Below are 17,067 nucleotides of genomic sequence, written 5' to 3'. Positions count from 1 at the left end.
ACAGGAGACTTCTACCAGATGTACAAAAAGGAGCTGGTACCATTCCTTCTGAAACTATTCCAAACAATACAAAAAGAGGAAATCCTTCCCAACTCATTTTATGAGACCAACATCATCCTGATACCAAAACCTGGTGGAGACTCAACAAGAAAAGAAAACTTCAGGCCAATCTCCATGATGAATATAGATGCAAAAATCTTCAACAAAATACTGGCAAACCAATTCCAACAGTACATTAAAAAGCTTTCCATCACGATCAAGTGATGGGGATGCAAGGCTGGTCCAACATATTCAAGTCTATAAACGTAATCCACCACATAAACAGAACCAAAGAAAAAAACCACATGATTATCTCAACTGATGCAGAGAAGGCCTTCAACAAAATTCACCAGCGCTTCATACTAAAAACTCTAAATAAACGAGGTATCAAGGGAACATATCTCAAAACAATAAAAGCTATTTACGACAAACCTACAGCAATATCATAGTGAACGGGCAAAACCTGGAAGCATTCCCTTTGAAATCTGGCACTAAACAAGGATGCCCTCTATTGCCACTCCTATTCAATATAGTATTGGAAGTTCTAGCCAGAGCAATTAGGCAAGAAAAAGAAATAAAGGGTATTCAATTAGGAAAGGAAGAAGTCAAACTGTCTATTTGCAGACGACATGACTGTACATTTAGAAGACCCCATCGTCTAAGCCCAAAATCTCCTGAAACTGATAAGCAACTTCAGCAAAGTCTCAGGATACAAAATCAATGTGCAAAAATCACAAGCATTCCTATACACTAATACCAGACTAAAAGAGAGCCAAATCAAGAACAAACTGCTATTCACAATTGCTACAAAGAGAATAAAATACCTAGGAATACAACTAACAAAGGATGTGAAGGACCTGTTCAAGGAGAACTACAAACCACTGCTCAAGGAAAAAAGAGAAGACACAAATAGATGAAAAAACATTCCATGCGCATGGTTAGGAAGAATCAATATTGTGAAAATGGCCATACTGCCCAAAGTAATTTATAGATTCAATGCTATCCCCAACAAGCTACCTATGATCCTCCTCACAGAACTGGAAAAATCCACCTTAAACTTCATATGGAACCAAAAGAGAGCCTGCATAGCCAAGACATTTCTAAGCAAAAAGAACAAAGCTGGAGGCATCATGCTATCTGACTTCAAACTATACTACAAGGCTCAAGTAATGAAAACAGCATGGTACTGGTATCAAAGCAGTGACATAGACCAATTGAACAGAACAGAGGCCTTAGAGGCAACGCCACACATCTATAACCATCTGATCTTTGAGAAACCTGACAAAAACAGGCAATTGGGGAAATGATTCCCTGTTTAATAAATGGTGCTGGGAAAACTGGCTAGCCATGTGCAGAAAGCAGAAACTCGACCCCTTCCTGACACTTTACACTAAAATTAACTACAGGTGGATTAAAGACTTAAACATAAGACCTAACACCATAAAAACCCTAGAAGAAAACCTTTAGGCAAAACCATTCAGGACACAGGCATAGGCAAGGACTTCATGACTAAAATACCAAAAGTTTTGGCAACAAAAGCCAAAATAGACAAATGGGATCTAATTAAACTCCAGAGCTTCCGTACAGCAAAAGAAAAAATCATTAGAGTGAACTGGCAACCAACACAATGGGAAAAAATGTTTGCAATCTACCAATCTGATGAAGGGCTAATATCTAGAATCTACAAAGAACTGAAAGAGATTTACAGGAAAAAAACAAACAAACCCATTCAAAAGTGGGTGAAGGATATGAACAGACACTTTTCAAAAGAAGACATTTATGAGGCCAACAAACGTTTGAAAAAATTCTCATCATCACTGGTCATTAGAGAAATGCAAATCAAAACCACACTGAGATACCATCTCACACCAGTTAGAATGGCGATCATTAAAACATCTGGAGACAACAGATGCTTGAGAGGATGTGGAGAAATAGAAACACTTTTACACTGTCGGTAGGAGTGCAAATTAGTTCAACTATTGTGGAAGACAGTGTGGCAATTCCTCAAGGACCTAGTAATAGAAATTCCATTTGACCCAGCAATCCCATTACTGGGTATATATCCAAAGGATTACATATTGTTCTATTATAAAGACACATGCACACATATGTTCACTATGGCACTGTTTACAACAGCAAATACCTGGAACCAACCCAAATGCCCATCGATGATAGAGTGGATAAGGAAAATGTGGCACATATACACCATGAAGTACTATGCAGCCATAAAAAATGATGAGTTAAGTGTCCTTTGTAGGGACATGGATGAATCTGGAAACCATCATTCTCAGCAAACTGACACAAGAACAGAAAATCAAACACCACATGTTCTCACTCATAGGTGGGTGTTGAACAATGAGAACACATGGACACAGTGAGGGGAGCATCACACACTGTGGTCTGCTGGGGAGGGATAGGGGAGGGACAGCAGGGACTAGGGAGGTTTGGGAGGGAAAACATGGGGAGAAATGCCAGATATAGGTGACCGGGGGATGGAGACAGCAAACCACATTGCCATGAATGTACCTATGCAACAATCCTGCATGTTCTGCACGTGTACCCCAGAACCTAAAGTGCAATAAAATGTTTAAAAAAACAAAAAACCATGAATCATATACTTGTACTCCTTAAATGAGTGAAATGTAGTATGTGAAGTATAATTTCAATAAACATGTTATTAAAAAAAGAAGAAGAGATTATAAGTGGTACCTCTTTCATAATGAGCATACCTGAGTTTAAGCAGGTAACAGTGAAAGCTGGGCATCATAAAGCTACACAGTACACAAAATTGGTGAACCACACTAACAATGTAAATGGCAATTTGATTCAACAGTCAATAACAAAGATGCTGTGACTTGTGGAAGACACTGTTACCTACCTATCAAATATCTATTTTTCTGTTTTCTTTGCTAAAAGAATCTTGTTAGATTCTCTTTGGGGTGACAATATACTCATCTAAATATTGACTTTTGCAGCCAACCTTGTAGCTAATTCTACCCAGAATAAAGGAAGAAACTTCTGGGAGTTTCTGAAAAGGCTTAGCTTTCCTGATCAAGATCAACAGCTGGCACAGTCCATTTCCCTCCTCTTCTTGCTGTGAACATACATTTGATGCCTACGGGTGCAATAACAAGCAAGACAAAGAAAACCAACAAACTAAAGGTGAATATCAGTGATAAAAGCAGCACCTTATAGTGCTTCTGCACCAGCGTGGACTTCCTACTCCCACCCTTGCTATTATTTCAGAAAACGAAAACCCTATATAAGTTAGAAAGGCGATATAATTAGGCTTTCTGTTTTTTAAAGCCAGACTCAGTCTTTACCTGTATGGTAGTCCCCCTTATCTGCAGGGGTTATTTTCCAATACCCCAGTGGATGCCTGAAACCAGACAGTACTGAATGAACCCTGTATGTTTTTTCCTATACATACATACGTATAATAGAACTTAATTTATAATTTATAAATTGGGCACAGTATAAATTGGGCACGGTAACAGATTAGCAACAATAGCTAGAAATAAAATACAGCAATTATAACAACATAGTCTGTAATAAAAGTCATGTGAACATGGTTTCTCTCAAAACAGTGTAATCTTTTCACTACTGTAATATATTCAGCAGCTGGTTGACCATGAGTTACTAAAACTGTGGAAAGTGAAACTGTACATATGGGAGGAGTACTGTATAATCCTTCTTCAGCCAAAAGTTTTAAGTCTTTCAGGCTATTTAAAATTCAAAGATAGTCTCAAAAATCAGAGTGAGAAAGCATGGGAATTTCTGATTTTTCACCGTGGACATATAGGAATTTTTTTTTTTTTCATCTGTTTCGAAATTCAGGAGTCCAGAAAGTAAGAACCCATATTACCTGGCACATTCTGTCAATATTTTCTTCAGTTGGCATTACAAAGTATATTGCAGGAACATCTGGAATAGGATCTCGATCAGAGTGCAAAAGCCTAGAAGACATAAGGGATTAAAACTTATTTTTTCTCGGTCACTTATCTAAAAAGATAGTTTAAAACAATATTTCTCAAAATAGGAGTTCACTAGCTTAAGGACAGTAACCAGTGTTCGAAAAGTTCTTGTTGCAATTAATCAGTGAGTTAACCTAGCTTTCTCCCATGTCAGTGTTGATATTATTTATTAGTATTAAGAAGACCCTAATTTCTTGTTAGTCTTCATTTGTTCTATTCTGCTCACACTTTTAGTACCACTTATGGTCAGACATTCTTTTCTACCAACACTCTCCTTGAATGAGAACTAAAACTTTCAAAATCAACCCTATTTCCACTTTTCACAGAAATATGGTGGTAGTCAGAAGGGAAGAGTGAGTGTGAGGAAAGTGTGGCTCTCTGAGGGGAAAATTAGAAAGCCAGGGGATGCAATGAAAAAATTTTTAGAAGCAATTCTTTAGAATCTGTAAAAAAATTTAACTAAACATGAAATCAAATATATCTTTAAAATAAAAGGTATATAAATGTCTCCTTAAAACTTAAAGACAATCTATTTTTGCCTATTTATTGTTTCGTAAGAGAATATAAGCATCTTACAGATTAAGTCACTTGACGGTTTTCTCCTTTTACAATTTAGGAACAATTTCCACGCAAATAACTCAACAACAGACCACGCTTACATGAGGAATACTCACCTCTCTCTAGTCATTCTTGTACGATCAAGGAGAGAGAGGAAAGAGGCACATGCTGCCAGTGGGCCTGTATTTAATAACTGCTGTCACTGACACCAAGAAGGATAATGTGATGGCTGCAATAGGTTGTTTCTTTTTTACACTGCTTGTCCAATTGCCTAATGGGCTACAACCACCATTTCATATTCTGGAAACTTGAAATTACTGTTTCCTACAAATTAGCCTCAGCTTGCAGAGTATAAAGTAATGACACAGTATTCTCCAGCAAATAGAGAAGAATGGTTGGAGGCAAAGTACACAAGAGTTCACCATGGTAACTGTGTAATATTTCCATGCTCTGGTGGCAAAGTAGCAAGTTAGGCAGAGACTACTAGACTCTCAAACTGGTAGACTATTCTGTCACCTCTTAATGAAGTACTGAGTTAGGCTTCACTTCTGTTAGTTACTGATACTGAGCCACTACAGTTCAGTAGACAAACAGCACAGAATTAGAGGTCAAGCAATGTGTCCATGGCTCTGTTAACTGGTTGTATAAATGTGAGGCATTCACTTAAACCTTCTAAACTTTCCTCTCTCCATTAGTAAATAAAAAAGTTAAACACTTGTTATAGGGACAATGGCACCCAATGCTTATTAATAAACCATAATTTTCAAGGATGGCATCAAATTAAACTTTATTTCAGTCCATAAGAATTAACACATTATCATAGCAAATCTGCTTATTTCAGTCTGACATAAAAATGAAAGGAAAAACTCATCAAATATCGTATTTCATGAAACCCAAGGTGGTAATAATTTTAAAATATATTTAATTACTACTCAGAAATAAAAACACTGCCAGTTATGACATATCATCAGTGATAAGACAGGTCCTAATTTCAGAAATATAAAAAAGGACATTTGGAATTGACACAATAGTCTACTTATTTTAATAAACACTAATTATACAACTGAAGAATTTGAGTTCATCAAACCAGATTCTGGTAAGCTATTTACTGAAAATCTAAAACCACATTCCCAATAAGAGTATATTTCAATTCAATATATGATAGTATCATAAAAATTCGTTATAACATCATAAATAGAACAAAACGCAAATAGGTTAGAACACCATAAAATTGGACTCTTTAAGAATACAGAAATATTACTATCCATCCATGAACACAGTCCTTCTCCAAATGTTCTTTTTTTTTTTTTCTGAGACAGAATCTGGCTCTGTTGCCCAGGCTGGAGTGTAGTGTTGGCTCACTACAACCTCTGCCTCCTGGGTTCAAGCAATTTACCTGCCTCAGTCTCCCAAGTAGCTGGGATTATAGGCGGGTATGCCACCATTAGCCTGGCTAATTTTTAGTAGACACAGGGTTTCACCATGTTGACTAGGCTGGTCTCAAACTCCTGACCTCAAGTGATCCACACACCCCGGCCTCCAAAAGTGCTGGGATTACAGGTATGAGCCACTGTGCCTGGCCTCTTCTTCAAATGTTCTACTAGGCAAGTCCATAAAGTATGGAAATTTGATTTTTATTAAACATATCAGAAGCAATATAATCAAATAAACTTAACAGTTAGGACAACATAGATAGCCTCCTCTGGTGATTAACAGTCATTACTTCACAGTCACTTAAATTTTTCATATGAATGATTAATTAGATATTCCCTTTTTTAAAAAAAGTATAGACAGTCCCTAACTTACAATGGTTCAACTTAGGATTTTTTGACTTTATGATGGTGTAAAAGCAGTACATATTTAGTAGAAATCATACCTCAAGCACCTATGCAAACATTCCGTTTTCAATTCTCAGCATTGTAGTCAATAAATTACATGAGATGTTCAGCTGTTTATTATAAAAGAGGCTCTGTGTTAAATGACTTTGTCCAACTGTAGGCTAATGTAAGTGTTCAGAGCATGCTGAAGGTAGGTGAGGCTAAGCTATGATGTTTGGTAAGTTAGGTGTAGTAAATGCATTTTTTTTGACTTATAAAATTTTCAGCTTATGATGGGTTGATAGGTATGTAACCCCACTGTAGGTCAAGAAGAATCTGTGTATTTAAATTAAAGGAACAAAACACTTTTAGAGCTGGAAGAGACCTTAAGACTACCAGTTCTATTCTTTTTTTTTTTTTTTCTTTTGAGACGGAGTTTCGCTCTTGTTACCCAGGCTGGTGCAATGGCGCGATCTCGGCTCATCGCAACCTCCGCCTCCTGGGTTCAGGCAATTCTCCTGCTTCAGCCTCCCTAGTAGCTGGTACTACAGGTGTGCGCCACCATGCCCAACTAATTTTTGTATTTTTAGCAGAGACGGGGTTTCACCATGTTGACCAGGATGGTCTCGATCTCTCGACCTCGTGATCCACCCGCCTCGGCCTCCCAAAGTGCTGGGATTACAGGCGTGAGCCACCGCGCCCGGCTACCAGTTCTATTCTTTTACACAGAAGGTAAATCAAGTCTGTAGGAAAAGACACAAGGGAGAAAATTTAAATTCTGAAATTAAAATGAAGATTTTTTTTAAATCTTAGAAATAAGGAAATGAATAAAAGAAAATATGAGGAAAAATGTTCAACACTATATAAATACTATAACCTCACACTATTTTTCTTTATAAATGTTCTTTAATAATTTGATTTCAGGGTGTCCAAAGAAATCTTTAATAATGTTATTTGAAAATGAATGCCACTATTAGAAATATGTAAAAACTCACAGATGCAGAGTGATTCCCATGTCTCTTAGCTCCTTCACAGACAGCAGAGGAGAGATTATATCTTGGCCAAATCTGTCATAAATGAGTACCTATTAAAAAACCATGTGTCATCATTATCAGTGAATAGTGAACCTATATTAAGACAATGTTGAAGTAAATTTTATTTTAATAAAGCATATATACAGAATTATTATCCTTGCCTCAGTTTAATATTTTTCCATCATTATTCACCCAAATGTCCATCCAGGCAGTAATACATTCTTAAAGCATTACTACTCAGGATAAAATAACTAACTACATAAATTTCTTCTTATAAAATTCTTTATCTAGGTTAAAAAAAATAGAGACTATAAAATTCTTATCTTAAGCTATATAATAAACAACTTTGAACTGAAAGCGAACTCACATTACACCCTTACGTTTTTTCCCAGTTCACATATATCTTTCCTAAAAACAGAGATGTAAAAGTTAGCCATTTTCAAAACTAGTATGTAACAAGTTCCATGACTATAATAAAAAATTTTGTAATTTAAGCATCTCAGGCTAAAAAGATACTCATTTAAAAAAATTAAGTCTCTGGCCAGGCATGGTGGCTCACACCTATAATCCAAGCACTTTGGGAAGCCAAGGTGGGTGGATCCACAAGGTCAAGAAATTGAGACCATCCTGGCCAACACGGTGAAACCTCATCTCCCTAAAAAACACAAAAATTAGCTGGGTGTCGTTGGGTGCCTGTAGTCCCAGCTATTCGAGAGGCTGAGGCAGGAGAATCACTTGAACCTGGGAGGCAGAGGTTGCAGTGAGCTGAGATCATGCCATTGCACTCCAGCCTGGAGACAGAGTGTGATTCCATCTCGTTTAAAAAAAAAAAAATAAGTCCCTAAAGAGTATTTGATAGCCTTATTCTATCAAATATACTTCTTCACATTCTCAAAGCATTAAAACAGATAGCTTTGAGGAGTGGTAAGAACTCCAACTAGGCTTTTAAACTCAAAATTAGTTTCACAGTTAAGGCGAGTAAAAGAGATGCTCAACTAGTAAGTATTTTTCAGAACTATCTCCATTAATTCTTTATGGAGTAAGAAATTGCTGATGAGAGAATGAAATATGCTGTTATGAAAACATGTTTTTCTTGAATGCCAGGCTTTCCTTCAGAGAGGCTAACAATCTTTCTGTTTTAGTTATAAAAGGTTGATGCTGCATCTTCCAAAAATCTTCCCTGTTTTAATCTCAATACATGTGTATTATTAATTTTATGATATAAAAAGTTATGGGTAGGAAAAGTATTTGACAAAAATTTGTACCCAAGAAATCCTCAAACTATTTCAATCAAATCCCAAAGTTGGCCTTAGAAACAAACAAGTATAGTTTATGTAAAAGGCAACAGGAAGATGCTCACAAAAGAACAGAAAGGGGAGAACCAGGGGGCACTCTGGAGCTTAAACTATGAATTCAATACAGACAACTTTAACTACTTTTAGAGTTAATCCAAAGGACTTACTAAGACTGAAAAGAGTTTTCAAAACACCCTAACTTCTAAACAAGTTGATTTGTTCTTAATTTTTAGCGAGAGAAATATAAAGTAACTGTGAACCAGTTAAGTTTAATCCTAATCAACTGTATCATAGTATCTGAAGAAAGAGATGGAATCTGCATAAAGTTTAAAATGAAGAAGCCTAAATATAGGAATTTTTAAAGGCTCTCCAGTATTTCTCAGAGGAAAAGATTGTAGATTGCTTTCTGGTTCAATTAACAGTTTTATATCTCATAAATTAATAAACTGGTATTACAGTTTACAGATCATTCTCTCATGAGATTTTTAAAATAACCCAGGCCCTCTGAATCTGACTAACCCCGAGTAAGCTTATAAAATCCAAAGTCTGGACTTGAAAAGCTAAGGAACAAAACATCAACTAGGGTAAAGACCTATTAGTGAGATACTACCCAAGAGATCAACTGGACTCCCTAGATGAAAATCACTATTTTATCACGAGTCTCACTCCATAGAATGTTTGCCAAAAAGATTCATATTAAGACATGTTAAATAAAAAGAAAACATTCATAATAATTAATAGGTGTTACTTCTTCATTATTACAATAATTTCTCTCTAATTACCACCAACGAGGGCTGAGAAAAACAGAAATCAGTTCCCATTAAGATAAATTCTTACCTTCCATACTGGTTCTCCTGTGCTGTTTTTAACGTGAGGCACATTGAAATTCAACATACGCTTCAAAGCCACTGAAAATAAAAAGTGTTATCAAATATTGTCATTGTTTTTTAGAATTTTATTTTCCCTCCATCATTTATTATCACCCCAAAATAAAATACATTAATCAACTCTAGTAAAACTGATTAACCAAATGACTGTATGTAGAACTAGGGGTCAGATCCTGTAAGACTATTCCATTGACAGCTAACTGGCATGTATTTGGGAGATTTCCCAAAATACAATAAGTATCTGTCCCCAGATGAAATTGTGGGAAATGTTCAGGAAGAAACTGCAATAGCCTCAATATATTCAAGCTATTGTCTGTTTATTGTCGGGCTGAAAGCATAGATCAGGATCAATCCTTCTTTCTTTAGTTGGAGGGGTCCAGTGAGAAGAATCAGTCTTTCTAAAAACAAAATTAGCCATGGCATATTCAACTGGTTCATATACAAAACTTTCATATAGCAGATCTGCCTATAGTCACGTAAGAGCATATTTTACAACAAATTTATCCTGTCAGATTCACTGAAAAGTTGCTTAAAATTCTCTGTCCCTTGGGAAAACAGATTTTCCCATATAGTAGCTAACTGATAACTCCAGCTAAGCAAATACACAACATCAAAAAGCACAGTTATGGTGTTATAGTATTTTGTGGTTTTTATTGCTCATCTGTAACAGTGTTACAGAAAATGAAAATCTCCTAATATACTTCTCTGTGAAACCGAGATGGCCAAATATTCAAGAGCTATACTCTCTTAATTTTTATAAAATTGGCAGTCTTAAAATCCACTTGGTTATTAAAAATGTTTGCATCAGGCTTTAAGTAATATGGAATAACCTATACTACAAATTCCTACGAGAGAACTAGATAATACTGTACTAAAATCCCCTGAGTATCAACTTATAGCCTAATAATTCACTCACAAGAAAAACTTCTATTAAATGCTTGTTTGCTAAGGTAGGTCTAATGCTGTTAAGACCACTGTCACTGAAGAGATTGTACTTTAGTGATACATTTGCATACTTATAGGTGTGTTCATACTGTTGTGCCGAACCCCTATTGTCTCCAATAGGGATGGAACCATGTTTGAGAGGCCTAAGGGACCTGGAACCTGAAAAGGAGACATGGGGTTTTACTGGGGGCAACCTACATAGGGGGAGAGAGTCCAGAGTTAGTGGGCTGGAAAGGAGAAGTGTATGCTCAGTAGCGATGTGCTGGGCTGGAGAACTACAACCGCGTGCAAAAAGCGTTTATATAGCAAAAATGTGGTTTATACAGCATATTCACTTAACAGTTCCCTAACAACCTCCACCTGGCAACCTTCGTTCAACCCAAAACTCGGGGCCTTGATTCACTGCATTGCCTGTGTTTCACTGGATGGGCTGGGAGCTCAGATGTTCCTCATAGACAAGGAATGAATCTCCAGGTGCGCTGTTCTCTGATTCCCTAGCTTGGAACACATATTCAGGTGTGTATGCAATACAGGGTCAGTCTCAGGGCATGCTTAAGTTATTGCTATCAGGTGTGTTTACCATACACCTACAGGCATAATTTTTGGTAAAATGTTGTTACCTAACGTCCAGCCAATAATACATATTACCAATAATTAATACCTACTTCAGAAGTCCACAGGTGTTATATTAAATAAAATGTATTTTATTTATTTATATTACCATATCAAATATATTTAATATAATCTAAACAAAAAAACAGTTTAATACTTAAAATTGAAATAACACATGAGGCATGGAAGGGAAAGTTAGTCCTGGAGCTAACTTTCCCACTGTGCATTTGCAGAGCTCCTCCTCCCACCTCCAGGCAATGAAGAAACACCACCCACCCTAGTACTGATGCTCAAGAGGGAGGAAATCCTGTTTCTAGGAACAGCTGTTTCACACTCTTGATGCCTGATAACTTGGAAGAATGAAAGCCTGGGCTGCCATGTGAGCCTCAGGTGTTTAGTATACTGCAGTTAGGCCTTAGCTAACTGAAAGAGGCCAGTAGCAGCAAACAAGATAATCCCACTTTTCGCCTTCTCAGCCCAATCTGAGATTTTCTCCAACTTTGAGCCTTGGCTAACTTCTTAAAAGGTATTTTGATGCAGTAAATTTGTTAACGAAGAGCACTGCTTGGGTTCAGAGTTTACAAGAACATGATTTTACTTTTATCAGAGTTTAACTACCCAAGGCTTAAACCATGACTTTTAACTGAAATGTCAAACCATTTGCCTTATTGGCTCTAAACATACTACAGGTTGAGCATCCCAACCCCTAATATCTCTAACTTGAAATGCTCCAAAATAAAAAAATTTTAAGCTGGTGCTTAGATTGGAATAATGCAAATATTCCAAATCCAAAACACTCCTGGTCCTAAGCATTTTGGATAAGGGATACTCACCTGTATCCCTATTCCTAGACTTGGTTAATGCAGTTTCACTTTTACCTGGAATATTTTCTTCACTCATGCACTGAACAAATACTGTCAACTACGCTTACTATTCATTCATTCAAAACGTTTAGTGATTGCTCACCACAGGCACAGTAGTATTGGGGATCTAGCAACTGAACAAAACATGATTAAAATTACCTGTTCTCAAGTAGTTTTTATTATAACTGGGGAATAAAGAGAAAAAAAGTAAAACATATGGTATGTAAATGATCGTAAGTGCTATGAAGAAAGGTAAGATTGGGAAAGGGGAAGACGGAGTTGGGGTGTAATTTTAAACAGGGTAATCAAGGAAGGCCTCCTGAGAAGGTAACATTTGAGTACAGAGCTAAAGGAAGTGAGGGAGCAAGCCATGGAGATTCTCGCGGAAGCAGTATTCCAGAAAGAAACAAATATAAAGGCTTGAAGGTGGGAACACTCCTCGTGGGTTCAAGGAAAGGGAAATAATAGGGAGTGAGGTCCAAAAGCTATGTGGGAACCAGATCGTATAAGGCCTTGAAGAAGGCTGTAAGACCACTTTGGTTTTTATCATGGTTGAAATGGGAAGATGATAGAAGATTTTGAGCAAACATTTGGCATGATCAGTTTGTGGAAAATAATTAAGGAAAACAGGATTGGAAAGCAAGAAGATCAAATAGGTTACTGCAGAAATTCACAGTGGATAGGACCCAGGGATAGCAATGACAACAGTCAGATCCTGGATATATTTTCAGAGTAGAACTGACAAGATTTATTGGGCAGAGAAGATGAGCAAGAACCTGTAATGAGGAGGCATTTAATGAAGAACAACAGTAACACAAAGCAGGAAGCAACTGTTTCTACCTGTTTAACTGAAGGTATGGATAGAGAAGGCAGTGAACCAGGAAGAAAGGAGATGGCTTGTGGGATGACCTTCAAAAGATCAATAAAGATTCTTCAGGCAGTCAAAGCAAGAAACAGGCATGTTAGTTTACCTCTATCATATTTTCCTCACCTGTAAAATGGAAATAATAATACATAATCACCTAAAACAATGCCTAAAAATAGTAAATGCTCAATAAAACCAACTATTATCTCATCCACCCAAATATTTTGGTATCTAGAATATTTGAGGATTGTGAGTTACTTCCCAAAACATTCTCAATATGCATGAGGAAAACAGCTAATTCTGCATTATTATACATATACAAGGATTTACCTTCCTCTGAAAATGAGAGAATTCAATGACAGTAAAAATTTGATTTAAAAAAAAAAAGATCTAGTGCAATTTATCTAATTATTCTGTAAAATCATGTTTATTTCTGCAGAAACAAACTATTAGATTTTAATGATCTACAAAGTTTCTGCATACAAGTTTACTGCCATGCAAATTTATTTTTCAAAAAGCTCCCTTGTATTAGTATAATTTCACTGACATGTTATTTTAATATGTAGTATAGTCATCAGAACCACAGTATTAAGACAAATGGAGCTTCTATTTGCTTACATAGATAAAGTGAATGGCAGGTATTCCCCAAATCTTATTTGAACTTCCCTATATTTAGTTATGCCTGACTTCACCAGATAGGTTATACTAAATTATTTACTGGGAAAAGCAGAAAGCAACTCAATATTCTTTGGGTCATTACTAGGCTGAAGTCTATCATTTTTTCTGTAAATGCCAAAGGAAGGAATCAAGTACAGCCCAAATCCTTTCTGTACGTCATATGAATTATAGTTATTTTTCTATTCATATTTATATCCAAAAGAGCATAGTTTCAGGAAACAGAATTCCAAGTATGCACATTCTTGATGCCTTATTTCTATCAGCTCCTCAATAAATGGCTTGAAAACTTTCAAGACAATTAGTTAACAAGCATAAACCTTTAGTTTGTAGCTAACAGGTATAAACCAAGTTGTCATGAGTTTTCAAATAAGGCGAAACTAATTTCTAAGATGGAAACCCCTCCCAAACTCAAGACAGTATGTTCCTTTTTTACATTTCTCTACCTAAATGGAAGCTATATAAACACACTCTATTGAAGACAAATTATTCTGAAACAATAATCTGTCAAACAATTAAAAGGAGAAAGCTATTCCTTCCAGCAAGCTGAAGGTGGAAATCTTTATCACCAAGCATTTTTCTGCAGTACCCTCAAAAGACTGTTCCGAAGCAAAGTGGCACAAAGCAAGCCGCTGTGAAAATACCTAAAACTTGTAATTGTGGTGGAAGTGCCAGAAAATGGGAGTTCAAAAATCAAAACCAGAACTGAACCACGCACAGAAACCAACGCGGAGACCTCATAGGTGGCAACATAGCTAAGAAGGTATCAGCTGCTAGATCTTGTGACGGCCTTCGGATGCTCACTAGGAAAAAGACAAAAGCAGAGCCGTATCCACCGCACACCGCTGAAGCTCCTTTTCTTGCACCACAGGAGGAACCGAGTCCTCAATCTAATGGCATCTTCTCCCCAAAAACTCAAAGGGGAGGAGCTCTTGATGTTCTAGGGACTGGATTAAACTCCGAGAGATCGGTCTCTGAGTTGCATGCACCAGGACCGAGTGAGGGCGACAAGCAGAAAACGATGTCGTCGTGGCAGTCACGAAGCTTCAGGGGGAAGAGAATAATTTAGTACCTGTCTGCCTTTCCCGAATACTGGCTGAGACCGCCGCCGCCGCCGCCGCCATCTTGGCTCCCAGAAGCGACTGCCGGGCAAGCTTGCAGGAGCTGGGGGATGACGTGGCTGCCCTTATCGCCCCGGAAGCAAAGCGCGGAGAGGCGGGGCCAAAGGAGGTGCCTGAGGGCCAGACCCCACCTCCTCCAGGAAGACCCTCGCTCTCAGTAGAACTGGGAGACTCACTGCAGGTGCCTGAGGGCCAGACCCCACCTCCTCCAGGAAGACCCTCGCTCTCGGTAGAACTGGGAGACTCACTGCAGGTTAATGCCTCGGTAGCCCTAATATTAGCAGAATACTAAGAAATTTTATCCTATCAAATCAAGCCACACCTTCTCAAATGGTAGCTACATTAAATTGAGCTGTGAGCACTTAAGGAGTGATTAATACTCTAGATGAGGACCACAGGACTGAAGTAAATGAAACTCCTGAAACAGGCAACACAACGTTAGCTCTCGTTTCTCAGTGCAGCAGGAGTCTTCCCTTTGCTTTTTCCGGAGAAACGGGGCATTACTCTAATCTGGCATATTTCTCAATCGCATCTCTTAAACAAAATGGCATGGCTTTATGGTGGCGTTCTGCTGGCATGGACACGGGATGCAGGGAAATACAAAATGAGTAATTAGCATTTTTCCTCTTTCCTTGTAGTAATTGCTAAATCACAAAACATTGCTGTGGGAGGGAAGTCAGGCAGTAGTGGGGTGTGTGCTGCCAAGGCTGGAATGCGCAATCAAGACTCACTGCAGCCTCAAATTCCAAGGCTCAAACGATCCTCCTGCTTCAGCCTCCCAAGTAGCCAGGGACTGCAGGGGCACATCATCAGGCCAGGCTAATGTGCTGGTTTTTTGTTTTGAGACAGTGTCTCATTCTGTCGCTCAGGCTTAAGTGCAGTGGCAGAATCTCAGCTCACTGTAGCCTCAACCTTCTGAACTGAGAAGATCCTCCCAAGGTATCCTTCCACATCAGCCTCCCCAGTAGTTGGGCCTACAGGCAGGGGCCACCATGCCCGGCCAAATTTTTCATTTTTTGTAGAGACTGGGTTTCACCATGTTGGCCTGGCTGGTCTTTGCTGGCGGCTTAATGTACGCTTGAAGCCACGTGATGGCAAAATGTATGGGAGAGATTATTTCTAACTTAATCCATACATTTTACTGTATGATAAAAATGGATACACAATGACAGCTCATTTCCCATATGGTTTCAATAGTTCATTGATGACACTTCATTATGAAGTTGCACCAAATTCTGAAATGAAATCAGACTGCCTCAAAAGCTTTTCAAAATTACACAAATGAAGTTAGCCTAACGGTTATATAAAAGATTGTTTTATAGTGTAAAACACTGGCTTTTTTCACTAATAAAAACTTTTGTGTCATTTAAAATAGGTTATCTTATTTTTAACGCTATCAGGAAACGTCCTAGCATTGAACCTACAGTCTTTAAGAATTACATAATCTCTGCCAGGCGCGGTGGCTCACGCCTATAATACCAGCATTTTGGGAGGTGGAGGCAGGCAGATCACCTGAGGTCAGGAGTTTGAGACCAGCATGGCCAACATGGTGAAACTTAAGTCTCTACTAAATATACAAAATTAGCCGAGCATGGTGGTGGGCTCCTGTAATCCCAGCTACTGGAGAGGCTGAGGCAGGGAGAACTTGAACCTGGGAGCTGGAGGATGCAGTGAGCTGAGATTGCGCCATTGCACTCCAGCCTGGGTGACAGGGCAAGATTGTCTAAAAAAATAATAATAAAAAATAATGTAATCTCTCATTTTTATAGCTAACTGGCATATTCATTAAGAAACGAACTGGAATATTTGTGTTTCTCCGGTCTGTTACTAATATTTTGAAGGAATCAATGATCTAGGTGTGTTCCAACTAAACAGAAATTAGTTTCTGCTCTATGGGAAAGTTCTACTGCATTATATAGTCTCCATGAAATATAAAGTATCTGAGAACCCAATTTAGCTCTTTGGGTACTTCTAGTTTCAAATGCGAATCCATCATTGAACCACTTCAGTTCCATCACAGATTCCCTCCCAAGACTATAAGTCATAATAAAACCACTAAGACAATTTTAAAATTGACGTATACTACATGCATATGAAATGATAAAAACTCCTGACCTAGTGCAAAGAATGTGGGCAGTAAATTTACAGAAAAATATACCCCACAGAAGAACAGTAACCGTAGACAAATAGCCCTTGTCCTAAGACTGAGTAAGGTATTTTTGTTTTATTAGAATCAGAAAGACTGAAAATAATCTATGGCTACAGATTGTTCATTAACCTAATTTACTATAGCCATTTATCTGACTCCAGATTTTCAGCTTAAATAATTTATTCTGGCAAGCTATTTTACATTAGGGGATAGTTTTAACACAAATTCCCTCA

At 37.7% G+C, this 17,067-nt stretch overlaps 1 protein-coding gene across 2 annotated transcripts in view; it reads right to left on the bottom strand.

Annotated features, from left to right (window-relative positions):
• The window catches only part of SCFD1 (sec1 family domain containing 1), a 100,415-nt gene extending 85,661 nt beyond the window's left edge, over window positions 1-14,754 (bottom strand). The window contains exons 1-4 of one of the 2 annotated variants that reach the window (XM_003924232.4): window positions 14,637-14,754; window positions 9,555-9,625; window positions 7,384-7,472; window positions 3,905-3,995 (exon numbers count right to left, since the gene is read on the bottom strand). In XM_003924232.4, the coding sequence (XP_003924281.3) occupies window positions 3,905-3,995; window positions 7,384-7,472; window positions 9,555-9,625; window positions 14,637-14,688 (303 nt within the window). In that variant the 5' untranslated portion in view covers window positions 14,689-14,754. The remainder of the gene's footprint in view (window positions 1-3,904; window positions 3,996-7,383; window positions 7,473-9,554; window positions 9,626-14,636) is intronic. The other variant, XM_074393286.1, reaches the window with a different exon arrangement.
• Between the last annotated feature and the right edge of the window lie 2,313 nt (window positions 14,755-17,067).

Source organism: Saimiri boliviensis, chromosome 2, assembly GCF_048565385.1.
Source record: "Saimiri boliviensis isolate mSaiBol1 chromosome 2, mSaiBol1.pri, whole genome shotgun sequence".
NCBI classification, from domain to species: domain Eukaryota; kingdom Metazoa; phylum Chordata; class Mammalia; order Primates; family Cebidae; genus Saimiri; species Saimiri boliviensis.
Note: the sequence above shows the minus strand (reverse complement) of the source record. Positions and strands in the feature narration are given on the sequence as shown.